Raw genomic sequence first — 22821 nt, 5'->3', positions numbered from 1 at the left:
CAAAAGCACTAGGATATTTGGTCTAAAGAGAAGAAAGCTAGGGGGAGACATAAAAGTCTTCCAATACTTGGAAATGGGCTGTCACAGGAAAGAAAGTATAGATGTATTCTCTGTATTTGCCTGAGAATATGACCAGACAATGGATGAAGGTTTTATAGAGAAAGCACCAAATTTGAAATAAGGAGCAATTTCCTGACAATAAAAGCTGTTAATGGAAACCCTCCTTCCATTTCTGCAGGTTTTCAAACAAAAATTGGACAACAATTTACCTAGGATTATTTGGCGATTCCTGCTCTAGGAAGGGGGATGAATAGAAGACCTTCAAGTTCCTTCCAACCTATCAGTTTATAGTACAATAAAAAATAGGAAAAGCTGTATCCAAAAAACCCAAAAGAGCATCTTACAAGTTATAGCACCATAACAACACACCGAACCTCTTCTTTTACTACATGAAATTTTTAAGAAGAAAAACATTCCATTCAAGATCCCTTGCAGATTATTTTAAAAACAAGGAATGGGCTTACTTCTTTAAACATTATTATGTATAAAGAACTTGGGAGTTGTCATCTGCAGAGCATAGAATTAGTTCAGGTTTAGAAGATACAAAACTTGATGCCATAGTGGTTTTAACTTGAAAAAATAACCGTAGTTTCTTAATTCCAATGCTGAAGAAGATAAACTGGACTAGGTCAAAATAGCTTCTCTTCCTTGTACAAGTGCATTCAGAAAGTATTCAGACCTCCTTCACTCTTGAAAACACCAGTCTGGATATCAACTATTGAAGCTTTTTCATATCCAATAATATATAAAAAGTAACAAACAGTCAGATATGTTGAAATATTGAATGCAGAGGGTGAACTCAAATCTATCCAAGAGTTGAAACAAGAAGGAATAGAAATGAATTGGTATTCATATCTGCAGATACACTCTAGATATAATGAAGATAGAAAATCAATAGGTCTTTATAACAAAATGACAGAATTAGACAAAATTTTAACAGGTACTGATGAAAAAGTAATTTAAAAATTATATAGATATTTATTAAGAGGTTAAATTACAAGAGGAACAAATTAAAGAAACTATGATAGTGTGGGGGGGGGGGGGAATTTTGGACATGGGATTGATTTAGATGGCAGAAATTGTGGTCACAAAACTATAAAATGACGATGTCAACTGCATATAGAGAAAATTTGTATAAGATGTTTTACAGGTGGCATCTACCCCCAACGAGAATTTCAAGAATGTCTAAGGATAAATCCAAAAAGTGCTGGAAATGTCATCAGATACCGGGTTCTTACTACCACATGTGGTGGACTTGCATTGAAGCTAAAAGATACAGGACTAAGATTCACATGTGGTTGGAGAAAATGATACAGAAACACATAGACCTTAAACCACAGATTTTTTTATTGGGAATTATACCAAAAATTTACAATAAAGACTTGAAATATTTGATAATAAACGTTCTAACAGCAGCTAGAATCGTATTTGCAAAAAATTGGAAAAATGAAACAATACCAAAACAGGAGGAAGTTATTCGAAAGATAATGGAGTGTGCTGAAATGAGCAAATTGACATTTGAAATCAGAGAAGATGTGCAATTTTATAAGATATGGGACTTGTTTTATCAGTAGTTAGACAAAAAAACCTGGAAATGAAAAATGTTTTATGTGTGTTTTAATTGGAGACAAGTAATAATACAATTATGTTGTTAAATAGATTAATAATGATACAATGAAAGATTGACTTACATATGAATTGAATAATTTAGAATATTTTGTTTTAAAATGAAGGATAAGGATAATAATGAATCTGTGTACATTTGATAGACGATTGGTAATATTACGTATAACCCTAGAATGTATAATATAAAGATATTTTGTTGTTGATAAATAGTTTAATAAGGAAGTAATGAAAGATTGGCATATTTATAAAGTATTTAGAATACTTTATTTAAAAATGAAGGAACAATATTTTTGTTGGAATGTATGATGTACAAGGACAACAATGAACATAAACATACTTGATGGATGATCAATGGGACTATGCATAATTGAAAGTAGTGACGTATAAACATAGATAGTTGGAAAAAATGTTTACATTGTAAAAACAATTAGAATGAGATAAGTGATTACATAAAGGTATATTGTTATTAAATAGATAATTAAGAATGCAAGGAACTAGGCTTGCTGAAAGGAAAGAAATATTAATTGAACATACAATGTAAAATGAAAGTAAGGTACCTATTCATATTAGATTAAAAAATGTATGACTGTATATGTAACCGAAAATATGGATGCACAAAGCTTGTAACCAAACGACATGCTGTACGTAATGGATGAGAATTTTTTAATTTTTTTTTTTGTTTAAAAAAATTATATATAAAAAAGATTCTCTGGTCTGATGAAACCAAGATTGAATTATTTGGCCTCAATTCTAAACATTATGTCTCGAGGAAACCAGGCACTGCTCATCACCTGCCCAATATCATCCCAATAGTGAAGCGTGGTAGTGTCAGCATCATGCTGTGGGAGTGTTTCAGCGACATGGACTGGGAGATTGGTCAGGGTTGAGGGAAAGCTGAATGTAGCAAAGCACAGGGATATCCTGAATAAAAAACCTGTTCCAGGTTTCCAGGAAAAACCTGTTCCAGGAGCTCAGGATCGCAGACTTTCCAACATGACACAATCCTAAGGACACACTACACAGGAGTGGCTTAGAGACAACTCTGTGAATGTCCTAGAGTGGCCCAGCCAGAGACCTGACTTGAACCCTTTTGAGCATCTCTGGAGGGACCTGAAAATAGCTGTTCACCAATGGTCACCATCCAACCTGACTAAGCTTGAGAGGATTTGCAAGGTAGAATGTAGAAAATCCCCCAATCCAGGTGTGCAAAGCTTGTCGTGTCATACCCCAAAAGACTTGAGGCTGTAATTGCTGCCAAAGTACTGAGTGATGGGTCTGAATACTTATGCCAATGTGATATTTCAGTTTTTCTTTTTAATAAATTTACAGACATCTCTAAAATAGTTTTCATTTTGTCGTTATGGGGTACTGAGTGTAGATTAATGAGGAAAAAATGAATTTCAACAACTGCAGAATCAGGCTGCAGCATAACAAAATTGAAAAAGTGAAGGGAGTCTGAACACTTTCTGAATGCACTGTATACAAGATTCAGACTCAAGCCACAGTCTATCCTCCTATATGCATGGACATATTCATTCTAAAGTCATAAAAATGTTTACTAGGATTCATGTATTGGGGGGGGGGGGGAGCAATTGAGTGAAATGTTCTGAGCAGAATGTATATTCGTTCCATAAATAGTATTATGGTAAAAGTAAAATGATCAAATAAATATCCCTACTAAAGGAATTACAATGGTAACATTGCCCTATGTATATTGCACCAAAATGTTTTTAAGACGACGGCATCATTTCTCAGGGAGTCACGCAGGTTTACTTCTCTGAATTATACTTTATTACATAACAGTTCTTAAAATCCCATGCCCAGTGCCACAAAAGAGCCCTGCATACAGCTTTTTCTGAAACACAGGCAAATCACTGCCATTCTAACTGGAGACATGTTGTTGAGAAAAAGCTTGACTTCATGATTATTGTTCCAACAGATAAATATAAAGCTTGTATCATGGGGCCAAGATAGGGCTATTTTTTCTTACATTCCATATATTCTTGCTGACTATACTTCACAATTTAACATGGATACAATTCCAAGAACCATCACAGTATGGAAGAGAAGCTTGTGTGGAGGCCCTTCTTTATAAGCCCAAAATAAATTAACAAAAATGGAACAGCAGCATCTGATGCACTGAACCTCATATTTCAATCTTGAGAGAAAAAATTCCCAGCATCAACCTGAATAAAAGTTGATCTTTCCCACACTTGCAAGTCTTTTTTTTGGTAGTCATTAGTCTTTATACTCCACAATATTCATATAAAAAGATAGGTTACTGAATAGAAGAAAAGAGCACAAACCACCATTTCATAGTCACTCCAGCTGTATCTCCATTGCATTGTGAAACAAATACCCCCACCCTTGAATAAAGAAACATTAACTTCCAACAAGTTCCTTTTAAGTTGTTATTGATTGGCTGCCTCACAAGCATCTATCCAATCACTGTAAACATCCACTGGTTCCGAAAGATCTTTAAGGTCAAAAGTCAAGGATAATAATATATTGTCTTCTAACTAGACAAAACATCTAAATTCAGAATGAATATGCAAAACCAATATTTCTATTATGATTGTATAAATACCATGGAGCAAAGTATACAATTGTGCTTAATAGGATCTTGATCAGGGCTCATTTACAGTAAACCCTCAGTTTAATGTGCCTCAATGTATTTAGATATCCCAGAGAACTTTTTGTTCATCCATTCCACCATCACTTAATGAATTAATATCCATTAATTTGAGGCTGTAATGGCTCAAGCAAGAGTTTATTGTAAATGTTACCATTTATGCCAATTACATATTTTGATCCAAGTGATTTAATTTGTATTTAATACACAATCCTCATCTTGAATGTTTTTATTAAACTGAAGCTTTATTATAGGTAAAATCCAAGCATATTTTCCTTAACTGTAAAAAACATCTAGGACAGAGCAAAACAATTATTTGATACTTGAAATAAATAAATGAGCAAAGGATACAAGTGATAGGGGTCTGAAATTCTTCCAGACATACTGTACAGGATATCACTCCAGTATTCCGAGGTCTTTCCCTGGAACACAGAATCATAACTGCAATTAAATAGTACATCAGTATAAATCAGTCCACTAGAATTCTGATTGCAGAATACAATGCAAATAGGTCTTGAGTGTTAAATATAAAAGCATAACAAATAAAAATACTATACATTAATGCTAACTAGATTACTATTAGCACTCCAAACTTTCTCAATATCTACAGCCCCAACAGCTGTATCATATCCAATTCTGTTTGCCATCAAACAGGGAAGCTGTGTTCCCCCGTCACTTATATAAACAGCTTACATTTTAACATCACATGATTTCTCATGGTTACAAAAAGGACATGTGAATTGGGTCTCAAGTGTTCCTGTCATCTTCTTCTTGGGTGGAGGCTTCCGCTTTGACTTCCTACGACCCATCTTTGCCTGCAGCAAAGAGAAACAAAAGATTAAGGAGGATTTGGGGGAAGAAGTGGGGGAAATTCATTAAAAAATTATATCTAATCCCAATATTTATAAAGATTAAAGATGTAAATCTTAGTAAAAAAATTCGCAGAGTTTGTTACTGGATAATTGTTAAGATTCATCATTTGCAACAGGTGAAACTTAAGAGAGAAGAAAAGATACATCACCGAAGATGGAACCGCCTGGGCCCTAGTAGAATTCCCTGTGATCATTATAAACTGAAGGCAATTTCCTGCTACTCTGAAGCAGGTGGTACTCTCTATTGTCTGATCTAAAATAGATCTAAAATTTAGGTTATATGCGGTTGCTATTAACGTTGTAATGACTGAGATATTATAGTGATGCTGCATATTAGCAATGAAATATGGTAGGTAGTTTATTGTATACTGCTTTAGTAAGCTGCTTATATCATTTTAAAAACTTCAGTGACATAAAAGCAAACATAAGGCTCTACCCAGTGTATAGTCCTAAACAATACAAAATAGAATTGCCTCTTAAGTATCAATTCCTGTGATTTTGGGCGAATTATTTTCAGATTATTTCGTTGGTCCTAAAAACAACAATTTCTCGGTGAATTGTGTAAAGGCTTCTCCAACCAAACAATCTGAAAACAGCTGGGCCTCCGTAATCGAGAGTGGCCGTAAAAACACCATCCAAATACGGAGTATTGGATACGGAGATATACGGCGATTCTTGCAGCATCCCTGCCGCCATACATATCTGGCACATGATGCGGCAGTATCCTAAAGCGAGGAGGTGCAAAGCCAAGAGGACGGAAGCCCACACGGAGCTCTTCAAAATACTTTTGCGTTATAGAAAGCGTATATGTAGCTGGGAAGTCCAGGATTTTTTTTGGGGGGGGGATCAGCAGCAGAGGCCTAGCGAACCGGCACCGAAGGTTAGCCACGCCTCGGCCCCCATGTCCTTTCGCAGGAGCAACGGACGGAGAAGGAGAAGGGCTACCTTTCTTTCCTCCCTCGCGACCCTTTCCTTCTTCAAGCACGAGGCCAATCCCGGCTGTCACCTCCGACCTGGTCGGATAGCTCCTCCAGGCCGCGTTTCCAACGGAGACCAGCGCTTCCGGTGTCGAGGCCGGAAACGGATATTGTCGTCAGCCGTTCTCGCCACAGTAGAGAGAACAGAAATGTAGAAGCATGATAGTACACACTTCCGGGTCCCCCTGGCGTCGAAAAAGGGTTTGGCGTTGCTCCGGCGCGCTTCAGCGACAAAAACGGTGGTGATAGTAGCGTGTTTTTGCTAATGCCAGCAATGCGGACTTGGTGTTGCAGTAATCAATGCAGCGTACAAAACAGGTGCACACCAAGGCATGTCCATTACTATACTGTGGACCAATTGAAGCTTCTGTATGGTCTTTAAGAGCAGTCCCATGTAAAGCACATTGCAGTCGTCAAGCTGTAAGGTGACTAGTGATTCTGTCAAGGGCCCTCCAATCTAGGAAAGGGTGCACTTGGAATTGTGCAAAGGCTTTCCTGACCACAGCTATTATTTCATATGGCATAACAATACAGCATCAGTGCATTAAAACTCATAAAAATAGGATGTAAAATGTGTATCAAAATATATAACCTCATAGCAGTGAACCATCTTAAAAACACACAGCATGAGTGATAAATAAATCTTTGAATAAAATTAAATTATATATGAGCAGTTACTGGGGTTGACACTGAATAGGACTTGCAAGGCCAGGAAGACCCTGAATTGGTAAAGGAATGTGCTTATGATTGTAGCAATTCTGTTAATGATGTTCAGTGTTATTAAATTATATGGATGGAGTAATTGAGGGGATGCACACCAAATTTGCAGATGGATGGTACAATACTAGAAGGGTGGCTAGAACTTTGGAGAAGAGGTAACAACATTTTAAAACCTTACTGTTTTTAGCTAGCTAACTAAAACAGTGGGCAAAAACAAAATAAGGGAATTCTAGCTGCAGTTCTTGTTCTGAATCAAGAAGATCAATTGATCCCTTACAGTATACCCTTGTAGCTATAGGCTGAAGGCAACATCAGGAAAGCAATAGCAATAGTACTGAGATTTATATACTGCTTCATAGTGCTTTCCAGCACTCTCTAAGTGATTTACAGAGTCAGCATATTGCCCCTAACAATCTGGGTTCTCATTTTACCAACTTCGGAAAGATTGGAAGGCTGAGTCAACCTTGGGCTGGTCAAGACTGAACTCCTGGCAGTGGAATGCAGAGTTAGCCTGCAATATTTCATTCTAACCGCTGTGTCACCCCGGCTCGTAAAAGCATATTGAACATGCAATATTCTAAGTATGATTTGTTGAACAATAGTTTGCAGAATATGACATAAGGTAGAGTAAAATCATACATCAAAATCAAAATTTCTGCTTCATGGTTCATGGAATAAAGAATGGTGGATGCTACTTGTGTCAGTTTCAATTTCATGGCAAATTGGGATTCTTTGGGGGAAAATTGAGGGATATCAATATTGACTGCATCTGTAATATATTTACATGTTTGTAATGTAGTTGGTAAAGAGCCAATTTGGTTAGTTGTAGTAAAATGGTGTCAAACCCATGTCGTCACGGCAACATCACATGATGTATCCCAACGTTTCCCTTGACTAAACTGGGCATGGGCATGGCCAGTGCGTGTTGCATCCAGTCACGGGCCGGAAGTTTGAGAGCCCTGTTGTAGCAGCATCAGGCTAGAAACAGAAGAATATGAGTCCTAATCCAGGTAAATGTAAAGTCATGCTAGTCATTCCCGACTCTAGGGGGCGGTGCTCATCTCTGTTTCAAAGCTGAAGAGCCAGCGCTATCCAAAGATGTCTCTATGGTCATGTGGCCGGCACGACTAAATGGGATGCTGTTACTTTCCCACCAAAGGTGGTCTCTATTTTTCTACTTGCATTTTTTACATGCTTTCGAACTGCTAGGTTGGCAGGAGCTGGGACAAGTAACGGGAGCTCACTCAGTTACGCGGCACCAGGGATTCGAACCACCGAACTGCTGACCTTTCTGATCAACAAGCTCAAAGTCTTGGGCCCTATCCAATAAAATGAATTTTAATGTGGAGAAAAGCAGAGTTTTACTTTTAGGCAGGAAAAATCAAAGGCATAAGTAGAGATTAGGCAACACCTGGCTCAAAAACAGTAACTGTGAGAGGGACCTTGGAGTCCGAGTGAATGATTGCTTGAAGATGAGCCTGCAACATGCAGCAGCAGCCAAAAATACAAATACAATCCTGGGTTGTATAAACAGAGGCATAGAATTAAAATCACGTGAACTATTGGTGCCTCTTTATAAAACTCTAGTAAGACCACACCTGGAATACAACAACCAATTTTGCTCAGCAAACTAAAAAAATGATGTTGAGACTTTGGAAAAAGTTCAGAGAAGAGCAACTAAGAAGATCAAAGGCCTGGAGACACTAAACATATGAAGAACGGCTGCAGGTTTTAGGTTTGACTAGTCTAAAGAAGAAAAGAATTAGGGGTGACATGATAGCAGTATTCCAGTATTTGAGGAGCTGCCACAAAGAAGAAGGGGTCAAGTTATTTTCCAAATAGGACAAGAAACAATGGTTGGAAATTAATCAGAGAGAAATGTTGGAAGAACTGTCCTTCTGGGTTCAGTTCCAAGTGGGGAAAAAGACACTGGAAACATGGAGGCTGCTTGGAAAGATGGTTTAATGGTGGACAGGACCACATGGCTTGAGGTCCTGGGGAAAAAGGTGATCACATCCTTCCAGATGTTTGGTGAAGAAGAAAAGAGAGACAAAAAAGGGACTTGCTGGGTTCTGTTCAGCCCCACCTCTCCGTTTCCTGTTCCTGTGTAAGAAATGTATTATGATTGGTTGACAGACTCCCATGGGGCCATTCAGGGGCAACTCTCTAGGCCAGCGATGGCGAACCTTTTTTGGCTCGCGTGACACAAGTGGGGGGAGTGCAGGGAGGTCGTGTGCGGGTGTGCCGCACCCATAATGCAATGTGCGACCCCCCCAGTGCGCATGCGCGCACGATGCGTGATCCCCCTCATTTTTACATGCTTTTTTCGCCCTCCCCAGGCTCCAGAGGCTTTATAGGAGCCTGGGGAGGGCGAAAAGAGCCTCCCCCCCCCCGGAGGCCCTCTGGAGGCTTCAGGGACTGTCCGGAGGCTTCCCTGAAGACTTCGGAGCACTCAAAAGGATCCTCCGAGCAACCGGAAGTGACTTCTGGGTTGCTTGGAGGGTCGTTTTAAGCGCTCCGAAGGCGTCAGGGAAGCCTCTGGATGGTCTCTGAAGTCTTCGGAACGCTTAAAACCACCCTCCGAGCAAACCGGAAGTGACTTCCAGTTTGCTCGGAGGGTGGTTTTAAGCGCTCCGAAGGTGTCAGGGAAGCCTCCGGAGGTTTGCTTGGAGGGTTGTTTTAAGCATTCCGAAGGCTTCAGGGAAGCCTCCGGACAGTCCCTGAAGCCTCCGGAGGCGATCTGGGAGGGCGGGGGAGGCTCTTTTTGCCCTCCCCAGGCTCCTATAAAGCCTCTGGAGCCTGGGGAGGGCGAAAAATGGCTTTTAAAAAGATGAACTCAGCTGGCCAGCACGCGCATGCGCGCTGGCCAGCTGACAGGGCAGCACCTCGCGTGCCCTGACAAATGGCTCCGCGTGCCACCTGTGGCACGCGTGCCATAGGTTCGCCATCACTGCTCTAGGCTGTGTTTTGAGTCCACGTTTAGTTGAGTTCCCATATATGCCATGTGGTAAATTGGGTAAAGGGCTAATGCTATCATTCCTTAATCCCATCAACTTGGAGCTGAAGGACCTTTGTTATGTAGAATAGACTGACTCAGGCATTTTAATGGCCCATTAATGAAAGTGTGGGCTATTAAGAGTAAGTCTGTTTCCTGCCTAAAAACAAGTTTCTCCATTTCTGATCCAGGGAAATATAATTATCTGCCTTTTCAATATTTCCCATGATATTTCATTTTTCTAAGAGAGGGGTGGGTGCTAACTTCTTACAGAAGCAGCCTGGAATTAAGGAGAAACTTCCTAACAGTGAGGACAATTAACCAATGGAACAGCTTGTCTTCGCTGGAATTTTTTAAGAAGAGACAATCACCTATCTGAAATGGTATATAGGTTCTCCTGCTTGAACAGGGGGCTGGACAAGAAGATCTCCAAGGTCCCTTCCTGCTCTATTCTATTCTATCTAGATTTCTAAAATGAATACATATTATATACCCACATTTAAAAGGATATCATAACATTAAAAATGAGGCACTAATAGAGGTTTATAAGGGAAGAACTCTTCTTACTCTTTTTTCAGCTGATTCCTATTTTGAAGAACTACTGTCTGTAATCATGGAGAAGCAAGTTATGAAGGTCCCATGACATTTTGTTCGTCTGTTCTTACTTTGCATAGGACACTCATTCTTGTCAATATGTGCTGATGTCAGGAGGTGTTGTTCAGAGAGGCTGAGAGGTTAATCCATCACTTGTTTGCCATTGTGAATCACATGAATTCAGGACTGCTGACCAAAGAGCTCTTCCAGATGTTGGATTATAAATCAGCTGAAACATCACAACTGATGTTGGACAATGTTTTATGTGATTCATTTCTGCTGTATAAATAATTCTAAATTGTATATTATAGGAGATGAAGGGGGTGGGGTGGGGGAGAGAGAAAGTGACACCCTATAGTTTTCTTGGCAAGATTTTGGAAGTGAACTATAGGTTGATGCAAATATAAAATAACCTCGAACACATACTGCCAGTGATTACTAGTGGCATATACTATCTACATTTCTAGAAGTCTAATTTTTAAAAGGGATAAACAGTAGTGTGATAGCAGCAGAGTTGATCCTTGTAATAAAAATGTTGTTCTGTGCTTTTATGCCTAATCATGTTTGCAAACAGATGCAGGATATCCATTTTCTTATGCAAGGAGGGTCAATAGAAAAATGATGAAGTTAGCACTTAAAGTTAGCATTGTGTCATAGGCACGAATTAGTTTTCTCAGCAAGATACTTAACCTGCACTTTGTTTTTACCTTGTGGGAAAAAAAAACATTTCTGTTGTATCCAGTGTTATTTCAAATTAATACATCAAGCATGTGAGTTATGGCAGAAAAAATAAGCCAGTACATATTTTGATAATTGAAAATCCTTTTCTGTGGCAGCAAATGATGGAATGTAAGATCTCCAGAACCAATATAGTTGCTAAGGAAAAGAATTTGCTGGATCCTGATCACCCCTGAAATGAGATTCTAGACTGCCTGAGTCCATCAGAAATTCTTCCAGCCCCAACAGCTCCAGAAGAAATATTCCCAAGCCCATCAGAAAGAGTGGAGTGACAACAGTAGTATGGCCGCAGGAGGCAAGCAAGCTATCTGTGGTAGCTACTGCCCCCAGGGACATAAATTGATAAAATATATACATTGGTTAAATAAATAAACAAGGTACAGAGCCCCTATGGAAGCCATAGTGGAAATGGCCAAAGAAGCATAGAGCCATGTGGCTGAATGTGGGGGCATGGGGTGGTGGTGGTGGTGGTGGTGGTGTGGTCCTACAGTGAGCCAAGAGGAACCTGCAAGTTGCTCAGCAGCAGGTTGGCCCCAGAATAGAGCTGAAAAGGGTATGTCCTCCACAAACACTTAGCAACCCAACTCAGAACTGGAATGTGAACAGATAATGGATGAATCCAAATAGAGGAATATTAATTTTTTTAGCACAGCAGTGGCATATTTTGACATTTAAACTACCCTTAGAATTGTATGCAGCAAAGTTAACAATTCAACTAGGAGGGACCTATGGGATTGGTTTTGTCCTGCGGGAGCAGCTGTTTAAATTTGGTGGCTTCTTAGGGAGACTTGCATGCTTATATTCTATAACCATTTTGGAAAGCACCTCCTTGTACCATCTGGGTTTTCAGAAGGAAAGTTTCTCAGACAATTTGCAAGCTTCCACGTGGATTAAGCTCCCATCTGCAGTATTTTGCTGGAAATATTAAGTAAAGCATCCTCTTGGCACCAAATATCTGCATACATAATGTAACTGAAATGGGATTTTATATTCTCACCCTTCACCTTTGCTGGATTTGCTTCTTTCGTGTTCCTTTTTATTTCTCAAAGGCAAAGCCCCATGCTTTTTACCAGTTACAATAATGGTCTGCCATCATCCCAAATGTGAAATTTGCCATTTTATTTCCTTTAAAATTGTCTACCATTACTTCCAATTAGTCTCTGGGAAGAATTCAGAAGTGCTGTTTTTGAACTTTAAAGCCGGGCATCCTGGGGAGGTGCCTGTGGACAACTCCTTTGGTGTTCACCAGTCTCACTGCATTGCCTGACATCTCCCCTCCCCATCTGCACTGTTTTTTACAGGCCTCTTCTAATTAGATGAAAAACGACAGACTGCAAACAGTCGTCCAGTATTATTTTTATCTCCCAGTAGGTCTGTGGGCACCCATAAACATTTTCAGAAAAAGATGGGTAGTTGCAATCCAATTCTTTATTTTTTGTACCCAGAAAAAAGAAATTTGCCAAAGGAGTAGAAAAATTATATCCCAGCAGTTTTGCCTTCTGATAAAGGTCTGCTTTTTGACTGGCTGTGCCTACCCTGGCAGTCACTTTGTGAGTGTTTGCAATACAGTATTCTGCGTGTTTGAATGACTTTGAGTGAGGGAAACTAGTAGCCTTGAACAATAAGGTTGTTACAAGATTAAATGAAGAAAGAACAGGAAAAATGCTATTCGTTTTAAGTTGAATCTGAATTTCTTAATGGGAAGTAACAGAATAACAGAATTGGAAGGGGTCTTGGAGGTCTTCCAGTCCAACCCCCTGCTCAAGCAGGAGTCCCTTCTATTCCAGACAAAAGGCTACCCAATCTCTTCTCAAAAACCTCCAGTGATGGAACCACCACAAATTCTGAAGGCAAGTTGTTCGACTGATTAATTGTCCTCACTGTCAGAAAATCTCTCCTTAGTTCTTGGTTAGATCTCTCCTTGATTAGTTTCCATCTGTTTTACTTCTTGTCCTGCCTTCAGGTGCTTTGGAGAAGAGATTGACACTCACCTCCCTCTTCTTTGCAACAGCTCTTAGATATCAGAAGAATTGCTATCATGTCAACCCAGTTCTTCTGTTTGTTAGATTAGACATACCCAGTTCCTGGAACTGTTCATTGTATGTTTTAGCTTCCAGTCTCCTATTCATCTTTGTTGTCCTTCTATATGCTCTTTCTAGAGTTTGAACGTCTTTTTTTGTATCATGGTGACCAAAATTGGATGCAGTATTTCAATGTACTAGGTATCTTCATTTTATACTTGCTCATTTGGTTTTTCTTGCCCAAGTGTAAAATCTTAACTTTTCTCACAATTGAATTGCATTTTGTTGGATAGGGCCCAGTGTCGTGATTCTTCTGGATTTTGAACCTATCTTCTAAAGTGTTGACTATTCCCCCCCAATTTGGTGTCATCTGCAAAATTGATGAGTTCCCCTTCTATCCCCTCATCGTAATCATTTATGAAGATGTTGAAGAGTACTGGGCCTAAGACATAATTGCCTTTCAAGGAACAATTGCTCTTTACCAGACTAGCAATTGCTTGTAAAATATTGGTGTGAATAGGAAGCTTCTGCAGGAAAGATACACTATGTATGGATGTCTAATGCACATTTGAGATATTCAGTTTTATGATATGATTTTTAATTTTTATTGTCACTGTTTTGTGGAATTCCTTGCAAATTCCAAAAGAGCCAATTTTAGCTGGATTCACAAACTCTCACTTTAAATACCATTTTCCTAAGATATGGAAATCCATCCATACATTCTCACATCCTTTTTGGTATAAATGTTATTAAAAGTTTTGAAAATAAAATAAAAATGAACAAAAATGAATATAAACTAAAGAAAGAAAAGTAAGGGGAAAAAAGAAAGCAGGGAAAAGACAAAAGCGCAAAAAGAAAAGATAAAATATAGAAAGAAAAAACTTCTAATATCCTTTGTACCAAATTCAAGAATGACTACAAAATTATATCTTACTCTATGATTAAAGCACTCACGCTGACCAAGATTCTCATAGTTTATTAGCCTCGGTTTTCACAGTCTTGCAATATCCCATTTCCTTGTGCCAGTAAATGTGTCTTTGTGATGGATAGGTTATGGTTTCTTAGTTGTATGTAATGATTGTAATTTGGTTGAGATTTCTTTATTTTTGTACGTTGTTGTTGACAGATGCTCAGAGTTGTATTATATAAAATAGGCGGCCATATATGTATTTTAAATAAATAAATGCTCAAGTACGTTTCCTTGAAGAAAAGTTGAACAATAACCTGCCTTTCAAATGGGTGCCTACAAACACCTAGCAAAGCTAGCCAATGAACAAGGCTGCAGGGTTTTAAGGAAACCACAAATTTTCTTGTGGTTTCAAATATGCTGCAGCCTTGCCAGAAATATATCAGTTTGACTCTAACAACCGCTGCTGACATCATGGCAGGTGGTCCAGAGCTGGTTTCAAACTGATGCACTCTTTCTGAGTAAACAGAATTATTCTTTCACTAAAGCAACTCACGTGGCTCCTACTGTGTTGGAATTATTATATATTTTAATTTGTGAACAAAATCATGTTCCCAAGACAACTAATTTTAATTATAAAAGACTTATTAAAAATAAAGCTAAGTTGATAAGGTAAAATAGCTTTTGTTCATAGTTTTATGGAAAAAGTAATAATTAAGACACTATCCTGCTATGTAATGGAAAATCACTTCTTCTTTTTGAAATTTCACCTTTTTCAGTGGTGAGAAGAATAAGATCCTGCTCTTAGGCAGAAAAAACCAAATGCACGTGTATAGAATAGACAGGAGCAGGCTGAATAGCAGTGCCTGTGAGTGGGATCTAGGTGTCCTTGTGGACCATCACTTAACTTTAATTCAACAGTTGTGCTGCAGCTGCCAAAAAAGCCAATGCAGTCCTGTGCTGCATCAAGAAAGGGATAGCATCAAGTTCACAAGAAATGATAATACCAGTCATCAGGGGTGAAATGCTATTGGTTCGGGCCAGTTCGCCGAAAATGGTAGTAAAAGATGCTTTAAAAAAAACTTTTTTAAAAACATTTTTTTAGCATTTTTTTACTACCAGTTCGGGCGGATAGGTAGTAAAAAATGCTAAAGAAAGTTTTTAAAAAGTTCTGACGATCGCACGGCCCAGTTGATTGTTGCACAGCTGATTGTCAGACTTTTTAAAAACTTTTAAAGCATTTTTTTTACTACCCATTCGGGTGAATAGGTAGTAAAAATGCTTTAAAAGGTTTTTTAAAAAGTTCCGACAATCGTGCGGCACAGTTGATTGTCAGAACTTTTAAAAAAAAACTTTTTAAAGCATTTTTTTCAGTGGTGAAATGTAAAACTTTTTGCCAATGGTTCTCTGGGCGTAGCTTGGGGGTGTGTGTCATGTGACTGGGTGGGCTTGGCCAACATCTTTTAATTTTTAAAGCATTACTGCCGGTTTGCAGAACTGCCAACAATCATCCCTACCTGTTCGCGCAAACCGGTAGCATTTCACCCCTGATTTTTTCATTACTAGTTCGGGCAAATAGGCAATTTAAAAAGTGCTTAAAAAAGACAGGCAGTGGTGCTGAGAGGCAGCAGATCCCCTCTGATGAGGAACAGCTGCCTCCCTCACTTGACCCAAAGGCATGGAGAGTAGAGTGGAGGCAAGCTCAAAGGAGGTCTGCGAGGTTGCTCAGGAGAAGGCCGCCCCACCCTTCCTCACAAGGAAAACCTGGCATGGGATGACATAAGCAGAAGCTGGGGTGGAGGATGGCGGTGGGATTTGTCAGGAATAATTCTTTGCTTTGGCATCTCCACTCCTCACTTTGGGGGAAAAAACCTTAGCCTTGACTCACGTTTCTGCTGTGCCTTTGCCTTACAGACTGCCTTTTGCCTTGTGGACTTGCTTTAACCTGTAGACTGGCCTTGCCCTTTGGACCTTGCCCTGTGAGCTTGCACCTTGTTTTTGGACTTTCTCTCTGCCTTTGCAAATTAGTTTTGGTGCTTACTGGCTTTTGTTGGGAGACTGAGGGTGGCTGTCTTGAGGGAAGTGTAGGGTAGAGTCTTACCAGCCATTGTAGGGCCGTTTGTTGTGGATTTTAAGGGAGCAATTAAGGACTCTTTTCATAGCCTGTCTCTGCCTAGGCGACCTGGGTCATAACAATACCACTCTATACTGTACTAGTGAGACCACACTTGGAATACTGCATCCAGTTCTAGTCACCCTAATACAAAACAATGCTGATGCCCTGGAAAGCGTGCAGAGAGGAACAACAATATGATGAATAGCTAAGAGCATTGGGTATGTTTATCCTGATGAAGAGGACACAGGGTGACATGATAGCAACCTTTCAGTAGTTGCCCTCCACTTGCCTTTTGGAAAAGCATCTATGTGACAACCATGACCTGGATGACTGAGAATCTCCACAGACAGTCTTCCAATATTTGAGGGGCTGTCACAGGGAAGAAACACCAATTTATTCTCCAAAGCACATGACAGGAAGCAATGGTTGTACTCATCAGAAGGAGATCGAACCTGGAACTAGGGAGGAATTTCCTGACAGAATAAGCAAACAGTGGAAGAGCTTGCTGCCTGGAATTGTGGGTGCTTCATTGCTGAAAGTTTTCAAGAAGATTGAACAACCATTTGTTTGGAATGGTATAAGGACTCCTGCCTTGGGTAGGGAGTTGTTCTAGAAGACCTCTAAGTGTCATATTGAATATGCAGCCATATTCCTTTTGGGATCGTTGGCCTGCCACACTTTCTATTATTGTACTATGCTGTTTCTATTGTGGGAAGGGGATGGTACAGAGTAAAATGCTAGGTAGCCAAAATAAAATTCCTTTCTAGAATCCAAGGTCATCCTTTGTCTCTACACCTCTGCACCTGACCAGAACTGGATGGGTGGAAATTCCAGCATGGCAGTGGAAGATTGGACCATGTGATGGACTTGTGGGTGTGGGGCAAGATCATGAACTTTCAACTGTCTGGGGGAAAACCTGGAAGCTCAGATTCAGGTTTCCCCAGATGAGCCAACGTGGCTCTCTTAATAAAATGGAATTTTGAGCAATACTTTGCCTTGAACTCTGATTTAATTTTGGATGCTATTTGGAACACTGGCACTAAGGTTCCTTCCATCCCAATGATTCTATGAAATATTTCTCTGCATTGTTTGAAGACTTAATACACTCCTATTGCCCAAATATCATGGATTGTCACCTGGCACATTCCTAATGCAACTAAAATAACTTCTGTAGGTTTTTCTAACAATTATCTTGATAACTGATAAGTACACATTATTTGGTAAAAACAGAGCTGAAGATGTAGGCAAAGACACAATATGAAGTTATTAAAAGAAGAATACTCCTGCTATCTGGCATTTTCTTATCTACTAAAATAGGTAGGTAGAATTTTATCAAATTGGACTTGTGTTGTGTGGTTTATTTATTTTCTAATTATTGTATCAGATTATTATACCAAGTGAGAAATTAAATAGGTTCCTGACCAATCTAGTTGACAACTTTGTTGTCCAAAAGGTAGAGGTGGGAACTAGAGGAACAGCCATACCTGACTTAATTATTACAAACAGAGAAGAAGTGATAGGGGGAGTTGAAACTGTAGGAAACTTGGGTGAGAGTGACCATGTCATACTATAATTCAACATAATGCAAACACAAGCTATAGATTATAGAACATAATGATACCAGAGTCCTAGATTTTAACAAACTCAGAGAAAACTTGGGAAAGATTTCTTGGATGAAAATCCAAAAGGGGAAAACAACTCAAGAAGCTTGGGAAACTCTGAAATATATGATCATAAAAGCCCAGTCCAGCACAATAACACTGAGAAAGAAAAAAAAGAAATCCAAAAAGAAACCAGCATGGCTACACAAAGATCTCTCTGACAAATTGAAAGACAAAAAGGACAAGTACAAAAAACAGAAAGGACACATAACTAAGGCAGAATATCAGCAGATAGTCAGAATCTGCAAAGACGAAGTCAGTAAAGCAAAGGCTCAGAATGAACAAAGACTTGCACAAAAGTCAAAGATAATAAAAAAAGTTTCTTCCAACATATAAATAACAAGAAAAAAACTAAGGAAACAGTCAGTCCGCTAAAGAGAGAAGATGGCAAGGAAATAAAGCAGAGCTGCTTAACTCATTCTTTGCATCAGTCTTCACACAAAAAGAAACTATGGCCCAACCTACCAAAAACATAACTGTAAAAGACAGACTAGAAATAAACGTTAAAATAAGCAAAAAAATGGTAAGAGAACATCTGCCTGATCTTCAAAAATAAATACAAATCCATCTCAGAACTACTGTACCACATCTTTCAAAAATCCTGGAGCACCAGGGAAATACCAGAGGGCTGGAAAAGAGCTGATGTGCTTCCCATCTTCAAAAAAGGAAAAATAAAAGACCCAGAAAACTACAGATCAATCAGCCTAACATGAACACCTGGGAAGATACCAAAAAGAATAAAAAACCAGATCTGTCAACATCTAGAAACGAGTAAAGTAATAACTAGAAGTCAGCACTGGTTTGTTAAAAACAGATCATGCCAAACCAATCTTATTTCATTCTTCAACATAGTGACTAAATTAATAGACCAGCGAAATACTGTGGACATAATATACTTAGACTTCAGCAAGGCATTCGACAAAGTAGACCACAACCTACTTCTTGGTAAGCTATGTGTGGAGTGCTTAGATCTGGCCCATGGGGCCACCTTGGAAACAGCAAACGACCAGCCCACTATGTCTCTCTGTCATCCTCCCGAGCTCCGTTTTTGGCCATGACGGCCTCCTGCAGCCCTCTGCCAGCAAAAACAGAGCTTGGGCACCCCCATCGCCCGAGCTCCATTTTTGCTGGCAGAGAGCTGCAGGAGGCCATCACGGCTGAAAACAGGGGCTCAAGTGACGTTGAGCTGGCCACGCCTACCCGCAGCCCCCCAAGGTCAAACACAACCCTGATGTGGCCCTCAGTGAAATTGAGTTTGACACCCCTACTCTAGATGATAGGCTCAAAATCCAGATGGATCTTGACAGACTTGAACACTTTGTCCTATCTAATAAAATGAAATTCAATGTAGAAAAAATTAAAGTCTTACACTTAGGCAAGAAAAATCATGTACAAATATAGATTGGGAGAAACCAGGTTTAATAACAGTAACTGTGAGAGGGATCTTAGTCTTAGTGGACAACCAATGAAATATGAGCCAACAGTGTGCAGTAATAGCCAAACAAGCCAATGCAATCCTAAATTGCATTAACAGAGGGATACAGTCAAGATCAAGTGGGGTACTAATGCAACTCTATAAAGGCTTAGTAAGACCACACCTAGAATACTGCACCCAGTTTGGTCACCACACTATAAAAAAAGATGTTGAGACTCTAGAAATAGTGCAGAGAAGAGCAACCAGGATGATTAGGGGACTGGAGACTAAAACATAGGATTAACAGTTGCAGGAACTGGGCATGGCTAGTCTAGTGAAGAGAAGGACCAGGGGAGACATGATAGCAGTCTTCCAATATTTGAGGGCTGCCACAGAGAGGAAGGGGTCAACCTGTTTTCCAGAGCTCCTGAAGGCCAGACAAGGAATAATGGATGGAAACTGATCAAAGACAGATTTAACCTGGAAATGAGAAATTTTCTTTTTTAAATTATTTTTTTATTTTTTGAATAGACACAAACAAACAAGACACAACAAACACCATAAAAACATATTCCATTACAAATTATAAAAAGTGTGTCAACTGGTTACAAAGAATTTTCGTGCATCCCTTTCACAGTCATCACCTATAATCCATATCAAATTATATATTTTAGATCAAATATATTTATATATATTACTATCATCATACCTCATCCTTGATATGACTATAGTTGTTTTAACATCCCTTTATAACAAATATTCCAAAATTCAAAGCAAAACCACATAATGACATTCCATATAGCATCCAACAACATTCTATCTTCGTGAAACGTTCTAAATAAAAATTAATTATGTTTGATAACAAAGTTTCTAAACCTCCTTTCTTAATCACGGTTTACAATTTATATCACATTTCAATATTATAGGCTTTCATACATAACAAAATTTCTAAACTTCCTTTCATGGTCACCATTTGAAAATTTATACCAAATTTTCTCTTGTCAAACCAGTACATATGTATACATTATATCATTATCAATTATCTATCTAGCTATATCCATTATCACTTCATTTTTAACATAATGCTCTAATTTTAACTATTTATCTAGTATTTTGTTAATAGTTTTCATGTCTCAACCGGTGTCTTTCCAGTAGTAGTACAGTCTTATTTCTTTTGCCTTATGTGGGATTAATCTTCTGGTTATTTTCTTAATCAACTTTGTGTGGACTTCTCTTCGCACTTTGTTGCTTGTTGCATGTCTTATAAATTCTGGAAATCCTCCATCAGCTTCTTTAATCAGCTTATCTTTGGTTATCAGTAGTGCTTTTGTCAAAGTTCCTCTCCTTAAATCCATCAATTCTTCTCTTTTTTCTCCTTCTATATCTTGAAATCTGGGATAGAGCTCCTTTCCATCTCTCTCCCCTTTCCATGTTCCATTCTTTCCATTTCCAACCACGCACAGATCACTGTCAATATCCACAGTTATCTGTCCTCTTTGTTCATTTTTCCCTTGGGTTTTTGAGACTCTAACCTCCATTTTTTCCATTAGCTGGCTATCTTCTATTTGCTATATTACCATCTATATTTTCCAATTTCTTCTCAATTCTCTCTGATGTTTCTAATAATTTTTGAATTTCAAACATAATCTGTTGTAATGTTATGGTTTCTTCTTGGTAATGTGTCATTGTCCAATTTATAAACACTGCCACTCTAGCTGGAAAACAAACCTTTGTTTTTCACTTCTCTCTCGCTGCCAAAGAGACATCCAAAGGGCACCTGCATAAACAACCCATCTTATCTCTTTGCAAACTAAAACCTTTGAAGTGCTAGGTCAAAATGATCAAAGAAAAGAGAGAGAAAAATATTTCCAGAACTCAGCCTCCAACCTCCAAGTGGCAGTGTAACTTCTTTTCCCTCTGCTGTTACTGCTCTCTTTATATTCCTTTTATATCCTCTTTATATTCCAAGCTTAAAAGAAACAAGGCTCTTAAATAGAAAAGAAAAAAGAAAAAAAACCCCATCCAAGCCAGTATTGTGACAATAAAAAAAAAGATTTAATCCATAGGTAAAAAAAAAAGTAGTAGAAGAAAAGCCAATATTTTCACTTTAAAAAGTAGGAAATGTTTGCAAACTTCCATCCATAGAAGACAATTTTAAAAAAAGGATAACATACTGTCCAAAATAGCTTAAATTCACCGCTTATTTTCCTTTCTTTTCTTTACAAGTTTGATTTGGTTTTAATCTTTTTTGGGCAGTCTCTTTTGTAAAAATAAAATTTCCTCCCCAGATGGACACATTTTCTCTTTTCCGTTTTCCTCCAGTTGCGGAGCTGTCCCGACTTCAGCAGCTTGGGGCTGCGCTTCTATCGCCGGCTAGAAGAGATTCTGTTGGATCAATTAGGGACTTTGCGATGTCCCTGAGATCAGCAAGACGTACTCTTCCCTGTCACCCTCTCTTCAGGATGGTTTAGGTCCAGATGGACCACCCAGCAGTAAAAGTATCGTCTGCGATCTCGGAGCTCTGAGATCGCATGTCTGTATCGTCACGACATCAGCTCCTTTTTCTCGGAAATGAGACATTTTCTGACAGTGACAGCAATCAACCAATGGAACAACTTACCTTCAGAGGCTGTGGGAGCTTCATCACTGGAAGCTTTCAAGAAGAGACTGGACTGCCATCTGTCAGAAATGGTGTAGGGCAGTGATGGTGGACCTTTTCGGGACCAAGAGCCGAAAAGAAAGCGCTTGCCTGGGCCGCAACCCAGAAGAGGAGCAGCCCAGGGGCATACACGCACCAGAAAATGAACTTCAGGTTTCTGGCATGTGCATGTGCAGCAGCCAGGTAGTCTTCCAGTTACTGGCACGTATGCGCACGGGAGGATCAGCTGGGCAGTGTGCATGCTCACACTGGAAAATAGAAAACCAGATCTTCCAGTTTCTGGCACTGTCACATGCACAAAGGCCAGCTGATCATCATGTATGCTTCAGAAACCCGGAAGAGGACCAGGCAATGCCGTGCATGCCAGGCGACATGGCTCTTCATGCCACTTTGGGCACACGTGCCATAGGTTCGCCATCACAGGTGTAGGGTCTCCTTCTTGGTTGGGGGGTTGGACTAGATGACCTACCTGGTTTCTGTTAATCTGTATCTGGTTTTTAACCTTGTTATTTGTTTCTTATTGGTTTACCCCTGAAATTCAGCAGATCACTTTCTGGGTCCTGCTTCCTTCACTTTGTATAAACAATGTCTGTCAGTCATACTTTGCCTACATTAAGATCAAGATTTGTGAAACCACTGAAACCTTTGAAGACACTGATGTTCTTGCCAAGCAATGTGGAAGAGTATCCACTATCCAGCGAGTCAGGAATTTGCAACTCCAAGCACTAAACTTGATAGGCCAAAGCTATTTTTTAGAAAAGATATTCTAAAAAACAGAATTTCTGTACGGTAACAGAAATTAAATGAATGAAAGAAGCAGACATTATTC

At 39.2% G+C, this 22821-nt stretch overlaps 1 protein-coding gene across 1 annotated transcript; it reads right to left on the bottom strand.

Annotated features, from left to right (window-relative positions):
* Nucleotides 1-3454: 3454 nt before the first annotated feature.
* Nucleotides 3455-6287, bottom strand: ELOF1 (elongation factor 1). Its single transcript, XM_081937164.1, has 4 exons — nucleotides 6136-6287; nucleotides 5012-5133; nucleotides 4670-4740; nucleotides 3455-4162 (listed from the first exon to the last, which is right to left on the bottom strand). The coding sequence occupies exons 2-4, from the start codon at nucleotides 5125-5127 to the stop codon at nucleotides 4098-4100; spliced, it is 252 nt and encodes an 83-aa protein (XP_081793290.1). The 5' UTR covers nucleotides 5128-5133; nucleotides 6136-6287; the 3' UTR covers nucleotides 3455-4097.
* Nucleotides 6288-22821: the final 16534 nt, after the last annotated feature.

Source organism: Natrix helvetica (genome assembly GCF_964273705.1).
Source record: "Natrix helvetica genome assembly, chromosome: 1".
Taxonomy (NCBI): Eukaryota; Metazoa; Chordata; class Lepidosauria; order Squamata; family Natricidae; genus Natrix; species Natrix helvetica.
This window is presented reverse-complemented; position numbering and strand designations above follow the sequence as displayed.

What these genes read in the sequence shown, in the direction of transcription:
- ELOF1 (XM_081937164.1), bottom strand. Translation starts at nt 5,127, where the DNA reads ATGGGTCGTAGGAAGTCAAAGCGGAAGCCTCCACCCAAGAAGAAGATG. An exon ending in AAATCATGTGATGTTAAAAT is followed by an intron (nt 4,741 to 5,011) that starts GTAAGCTGTTTA and finishes TCTGTGTTCCAG; the next exon opens with GGAAAGACCTCGGAATACTG. An exon ending in ATTTCAGACCCCTATCACTT is followed by an intron (nt 4,163 to 4,669) that starts GTATCCTTTGCT and finishes TTGACCTTAAAG; the next exon opens with ATCTTTCGGAACCAGTGGAT.